The sequence below is a fragment of the Lepeophtheirus salmonis genome, chromosome 6 (genome assembly GCF_016086655.4).
Source record: "Lepeophtheirus salmonis chromosome 6, UVic_Lsal_1.4, whole genome shotgun sequence".
Classification (NCBI taxonomy): domain Eukaryota; kingdom Metazoa; phylum Arthropoda; class Copepoda; order Siphonostomatoida; family Caligidae; genus Lepeophtheirus; species Lepeophtheirus salmonis.
The window spans coordinates 6,610,911-6,617,496 of record NC_052136.2 but is presented as its reverse complement, the minus strand read 5'-3'; the positions used below and the strand labels follow the sequence as shown (position 1 = coordinate 6,617,496).

The 6,586-nt window shown below is 34.7% G+C and overlaps 2 protein-coding genes across 3 annotated transcripts; both read left to right on the top strand.

The window, feature by feature from the left end:
• Positions 1-1,081: 1,081 nt before the first annotated feature.
• LOC121121092 (uncharacterized) lies at positions 1,082-3,141 on the top strand. 2 transcript variants are annotated; one of them, XM_040715971.2, is made up of 3 exons: positions 1,082-1,214; positions 1,317-1,553; positions 2,718-3,141. In XM_040715971.2, the coding sequence occupies exons 2-3, from the start codon at positions 1,382-1,384 to the stop codon at positions 3,110-3,112; spliced, it is 567 nt and encodes a 188-aa protein (XP_040571905.1). In that variant the 5' UTR covers positions 1,082-1,214; positions 1,317-1,381; the 3' UTR covers positions 3,113-3,141. The 2 variants fall into 2 exon arrangements, with proteins under 2 accessions (XP_040571905.1, XP_071745528.1); XM_071889427.1 differs by having other exon boundaries at positions 1,089-1,235.
• A 690-nt stretch (positions 3,142-3,831) lies between these two features.
• Positions 3,832-6,329, top strand: LOC121121093 (uncharacterized). Its single transcript, XM_040715972.2, has 3 exons — positions 3,832-4,383; positions 4,444-4,651; positions 4,925-6,329. Exons 1-3 carry the CDS (start codon positions 4,303-4,305, stop codon positions 4,972-4,974), a joined length of 339 nt encoding a protein of 112 aa, XP_040571906.1. The 5' UTR covers positions 3,832-4,302; the 3' UTR covers positions 4,975-6,329.
• The last annotated feature ends 257 nt before the right edge of the window (positions 6,330-6,586 follow it).

The following is a 6,586-nucleotide window of genomic DNA, read 5'->3' as shown; positions in this document are numbered from 1 at the left end:
TCTGTTTAAACTTCGTATAACGTCATTGTACTTGAAAATACATATGATGTCATGTTATAGGGAATTTATTCGTAAAATCGGTCTAGACCGAATTTTTCCTTTGGACCGATCTAGACCCAATTTTATATGAGACCGAGCTTTTTGTTGTACCGAAATAGTTTGGACCAACAAAAAATATAACGGTTTCACAGAGATCTAGCATTTCCAGATCGAAACCCAACTCTAGTACCAAGACAAAAATAAGCTAGAATGAAAAATTGATGCATTTTATTTGAAAGGGGTCATATCGGGCCCAAATGCAGTCTCATTTATCAAATGAAGTTTTTAAACTATAACTACCCTTCATGGGTATCTCAATCTAGGGCAGAAGTTTGAATACAAAGTCTACAAAGAACCGAAATATGTCTACTATGTATTTATTCTTGATCAAAATTGTTTTCTGTTAACTTGTGGAGGTTTTTTGTTATACATATATATATATATAAAAACAAAAAACAAGTCTCGCAACCTAGTAAAAAGATGCCTTAAAAACTCAAAAATTCATGAGGTGCGGTTTAGTGTTCTCCACTGCTTGTTAAATAGACGTATATGTATTATGTTATGTTAGGACACCTAACTTAGGAGTTATACTACATACACATAATATGCTGACGTATGTATGTACAACCCCTGATGGTTGGAAAAAGAGGCACATTTAAAAGAAAAATACAAAAAGAGAGGGAAAATAACAATAAGGGACGCGTTAACGGAAAAAGTCACCGTATTTTCTTCTAATTTTTATGTATTTATATATTTTAAAATTATGGGGTCCTGCAGCAGCAGCAAAAGAGTGGAAATAATCTTGTAAGCTTTGTTGTACAAGACTTTAACATAACATAGTCACAGTTCCTTGGCTTGTATTGTATTATAATGATTCTCATCAGGTTAATGACAGTGATAAATAATAAAATGTACATAATAATTATTATGTGTATTTAGTTAGTTAAAACCTGAGAGCTCTATTTTCCCTTCTATGCCCCGCGTTTCCCGTTCTGATATCAAACGGAAATAACTCGTCATAAAACATTTTAAAATACATACATCAAGAGAGATTTGTAACTCTTCATTGTAATAAACAAATAATCAGAGTTCAAATGTGGGAGGTTTCTTAATGAGTTAAGTGGGAGATAGGGATGCAAATTAGTAATGAGTCCAAGGTTTACCGTATGCATCATGTACGTACAATGAACAATTTTGTAAGGAGCGGTCTTCCTCTTAAGACACAATGGTTTGGCTCATTACATAACTTTTATGGTTTTTATTTTTGATTTCTGCAGAAATCAACGGGATTGAATTCCATTCGCAGTATGGATTTAAAAGAGAAAAAACGTGATACGTCAAAATGGAGTTAAGTTTCGTGGCTGTGTACTTGTACATTTTCATACTAAGTCTGGAGTTCTCCGTACTTCAGGTATCCTCCACCTATCACCTACCAACTCCTCCCTCATCCTTCTCAATAGATACTGCCCTCAGAAGTTTATCTAAAGCTGTTTTTACCCACGCTATACTTCCAAGTAAGAAAGAAAAATATAAAAGATATTATTATAAGTTATACCCAAGCAGAGTAATCCACTGTCTAAAAACCGCGCATAGTATAATACTATTTTACTATCGAATAGTACTATATCCTAGTAGTTGTATGTATGTGTAGTAAACCGTTTACAACCACCATACGCCATTCCTATTCGTCTTACGTACATACAACAACAACATATTATACAAATCATAGGAGGAAAGTCTTTTACTATTGATTTCCTTTTTGTGCTATGAGGAATTTCATACTCACATTGGACAATTTCTACCTCATTTTGGAACATAGATCATTCACCTTAAAAAGAAGGAAAGAGTACAACAACAACAACACCAACTAACTATAACATTACTTCTCTTCTTTTCTAACTAACTAAATAATCATTAGTAGACATATAAATGAATCTAGGAGATTGATTGTATTAAGTAATAACCAATAACCATTCAACCTCTACTTTTCAAGATGTTATAAGCAAGGCTACTGTATAGTTGTAGGTCTACAAAAAAATTAACGCGGGTACATTATTATACATTAAATAGGTCGATATTAACTAAGATAGTAAAGGGAGAGAGAAAGACACAAAGAAAACTGACAACAATAAAATCATCGCGTTGTGTATAGTATTAATGGAGTGTTGTACAACGTGGTGGCTCCAATGCCAAAATTGTAGACATAGAACTAATCTAATGTGTTTGTCATATTTTATTATAAGTGTACGTTTGTATCATGTATCCAATAAATTATTCATAGCTAGATATACAGGGTTTTTACAGTATGTACTTAAGTAATACCTTTTATCAGAAACAGTAGGAAGGAATGTGTAGTATTATTATAGCTAAGAAATCTCTTGTAGCATAAATATCAATTATCTTTTTTAAAAGTAAGAGAGATGGAAAACTCTACCGTGTCTTGATATTAATATTACCTTTATTAAAGAATAATAAAGTTATACCCGCGTACGAGACACAAACACTTGAAGCCGAGTATGTTGTAGGGAATTGTTAAATGTACATTCTAAAGGATGTACTATCAATTATAAAAATAGAAACGCATTATGCTTCATTCCTCTGGCATTGGCAGCATAATTCCCTAATTATGTATTAATTAAACGATAATGATTTACCCATCTTTTCATTCTCAATTTCAGATGATAGTCAAATTGAGGAGGAGTTGAGAGAATCAAGCGTACAGGATACGAGTGAATGTATAAAAAAACTTATTTGTATTATCCACAGTATCCCTTCTCCGGAGAGAACTTGGGATGAACGTATAATCGCAGAAGCAATCTCTCCCAAACTTGTATTTAAATCTCAACACATTCAGCTACAACTTGCCGCTAGGCTTGGATATGCACAACCTAGTCAATGCTACGACGTTTATAGTCGATGCCCCTTCGAGAAACATCAGCTTATGACCCTTATACGACAGAGAGGAATGAGTCTCAACATCCCCACCTCTCCAGACTATGATTGTACAGTCATATTCTTATGGAAGAGAAAGGAATCCAAGATCACTTTTCCTAGTAATGATATTGACAAATAATAAATTGAAATACATAATTAACTAGATAAGATTTGAGTCTGTTTGTATATAAATGGTTTTATTCCATAAGGTATAGAAGTGTGGTGATAACAAAATTTAGAACTGGATCATTTGTCCTTTACGTTTCTTGTCTCCTCCAAGTTCGAAATGCTTCGTTCTCTTCAAAGGAACTTGTTGACGTCTCTTGCACTTGCTGCACTCCAAACGCAGCACAATCTTCTTGGTAGTTTTTGCCTTTTTTCGCAAAATAGGCTTGGACTGACCTCCAAAACCCTGTTGCTTCCTGTCGTAACGCCGACGACCCTGTGCAAACTTGGATTCCTGGGACTTTTTGTATTGAGTCACCTTGAACTTTTCATGGTGATTGCAGCTAGGACAATAAGTCCGGCGAAGCTTGGGAATGTTAACCTAGAGACGGAAGGAGTCAATCATTAATATAAATCACGTCTATAGTCACATTAATATATGAGTAATAGGAAGGGGATTTGTGCCAGGATGAGAGGTCGGAGAGGAGCGAGTAACTCCTCACCGAATCAATCCCCATAGAGGCAATTTCATTTTCCAGGATCTAATTAACGATTAGACGGGGAAGTAGTCTGCATGTTACTCAAAATCCTGGGCAAATCGAGGAGGATGGAAGGAGGAGAAGAGAGAGGTCTTACCATTTCGTCGTCAACAGCTGAAAGGAAAGGGAAAAGGAGAGAGCAGCTGATGTTTTATTCTCTTGTTCCCAAAATCAATAATAACTTTGAAAATGTAGTCTCGAACCCCCCGCTCCGGTATGTCAAGGACTTCCGATCCTAAATTTAAAAACAGGATTCTATAGATAATATTTTTTAAAGTCTATAAAAAATAATTTCCGAACCCTGAAAATGAGGATTTAGTAGAAAAAAGGGCAAGAAAGAAGATAAGTATTAGAGAGCCAATGAGAGATGAGGTCGGCGCGGGAGAGAGCCAATGGCAGGTGTTTGTTTGCCGCTTCTTTTTTACTTCAAAGTTTAAAGTTATATGTTAGGATTTTCAGTCCGGATCATAATTTATTTTACAAACTTTGTTATTGTTCACTCAAAAAGTTAAGTTTACTAGTCCCTTCTTTTGGCACTAACAATTCAAAGTTCAGTTGATTCGCTCCTATTGTTGGACATTCCTCGTTAACCCTCGCATTCCGTCTCCATTCGTATAACAACAACATGTCCGAAACAGAAGCCGTGACCGCCGCTACCGGTGAGAAAACCGTTGAGGAACTTAAAGGAACTAAAAGAGCAGCAGAAGTAAGTGACAAACCGGCTCTTGAGTCTCCATATCCTAACCTTTGATCCTTTATTTTGCAGACCGAAACGGACGAATCCAAAAAGATGAAAAAGTCCGAGTCCAACGGTTCCTCCAAGGCGGCAGCCACAGAAGATGAGACTGAAAACGGAGTGGTCGAAGATGAGGAAGATGAAGATGAGGAGGAAGAGTTAGAGGACGAAGAGGGACTCGGAGACGAAGAGGGAGAGGAAGACATCGATGAAGAGGGAGAGGACGAAGAAGGAGAAGGTAAAGGATACAGAGATGAGATACCACTTGAGGCTCAACGAGAAGCATTTAAAATTATCCATTACAATCTATAAATCTACCATTTTCTTAACAAATTTAAATTAATTTTCCGCCATTTTTGATTTTTCTATTTAATATTTTTGTTCCCCCCCTTTTTTTTTTTTTTTTTTTTTTTTTTGAGAATGCATCATCACCTGTAAATAATCATGGAAAGAATCCTTTTTGATTCATTTATATCTATGCTAATGTTTATGTTTTGTTTTTCTTTTACAGAAGAGGAAGAGGGTGAAGGTGAGGAAGAAGAGGATGAAGAAGACGCTTAGATCAAGAAGACTCTGCAGCAGCAAGCATTATGAGAATCATATAACATCATCCCAATTTATATTATTATTTAATACCCAACTTTCATACAATGAACTTTTTTAAAAAGATACATTTAAACTACTACTTATATATTATAAAATATATATATAGAACACTAATGAAGAAGTTACCCCCTTTTCCTACATTGGGCATTCATATTTTTTCTAAAGGCCAAATAGAACAAAAAAATCTACCGGGGATTTGTGCGTGCGTGTGGCACTTGTTTACTAGAGATGATATTTGAACAACACACAGTGATGATGATGCTCTCTTCCGACTTTCTCCCATAACTTTCCCCTCTTATTATTTTCTTTCTCATTTTTTTCCAAGAGTGTAACCCTTTGCCACTACCCCCTGAAATTATTATTCATCTATATGGGGGGGGGGAATAAGAAAATTGTTGTTTAATTATTATAATAATAATGAAAATAACCTTCCCCCCCCCTACCTCTCTTTACTGGATTTGTCAATTTCCTGTCTAGCAGCTTCGCCACGCTCGTCACATCCTTTGAAGAGGAGAGTCTGGCGATGACGCGCCTTGAGTGGTTTCTTCATCCTAATGTTATTTTTTTTTCAATGGTTCATTTTACTCAGACTTTTTTATATCTTAACTTCTTTTAAAGATCTCGTCTTGTTGTACAAGAATTATTTCTCTACCTTAATACATTTTTTTTATAGATGAGAGTACGTACAGACATACATGTTCACTTAAAAATTGCAGAATTCTCTCCCCTCTTAAACATACAATAGAAAGAAATGTACATATTATATTATTTTTGTGACGCTGTGTGGTGAAGGTATTTTTTTCTCAGTTATATTTTCGTATTACCACGAAGATTAGCATTTACCTATCACAAATAATATATTCACTTTGTAATTTTCTCCCTCCCGAAGAGTTTTTTTTGTCCTATATCACTACTACTACTATTGTTCACTCCCATTATATTAAAAAAATATATATACTTAAAAATAACGAAAAAAACAATAAATCTTGACCCTTCACGTGTTGTTGGTCTCTTCTAACTTTACTAGAAAGTCTACATACTCAATTCTCATAAGTACAAATGATTAAAATATTTTTTTCTTTATGAATGTAAGTGGATCCAGTTGCCTCTCTCGTTCTGGTCTGAGGCTTAAAAATTTGTAATTATAACATGTGGATATGTTTTGATGACTTCATTTTCTGTAGAAGTTTTATGTATAGTTAAACTCTGTTCTTTATTCAGTTGTGGGTCCAATACTATTTCTCGCCTGTTTTTTTTTTCTTATTGGTCATAATGACGGGTTTGTAAATTAATAAAATGAGTAAAAAACATTCTTATGAGTTATTACTGAGTCGTGCGTACTGTCAAGTTTTATTTATTCTACAGACTACATAATATTTTATTTAATTGCTAATAGTGACTTCGAGTGAAATAAACTCGCTCTGTTCATTGCATTGCCTCTACAACATCGTTCAATAATCTCTAGCAAGAAGCATACGGTCAAACCCTTGTGTGTGTAAGAGTTCCTTATACGGGTTATAATAAAATATAATTTTAAAAAAATGGGCGAGTGGTAAGGGATTTTTAC

Coding starts and splice junctions, on each gene's coding strand:
- LOC121121092 (XM_040715971.2), top strand. CDS start 1,382: ATGGAGTTAAGTTTCGTGGCTGTGTACTTGTACATTTTCATACTAAGT. Junction 1,554..2,717: donor TACCCACGCTATACTTCCAA/GTAAGAAAGAAA, acceptor TCTCAATTTCAG/ATGATAGTCAAATTGAGGAG.
- LOC121121093 (XM_040715972.2), top strand. CDS start 4,303: ATGTCCGAAACAGAAGCCGTGACCGCCGCTACCGGTGAGAAAACCGTT. Junction 4,384..4,443: donor GAACTAAAAGAGCAGCAGAA/GTAAGTGACAAA, acceptor TTTATTTTGCAG/ACCGAAACGGACGAATCCAA. Junction 4,652..4,924: donor AGAGGACGAAGAAGGAGAAG/GTAAAGGATACA, acceptor TTTCTTTTACAG/AAGAGGAAGAGGGTGAAGGT.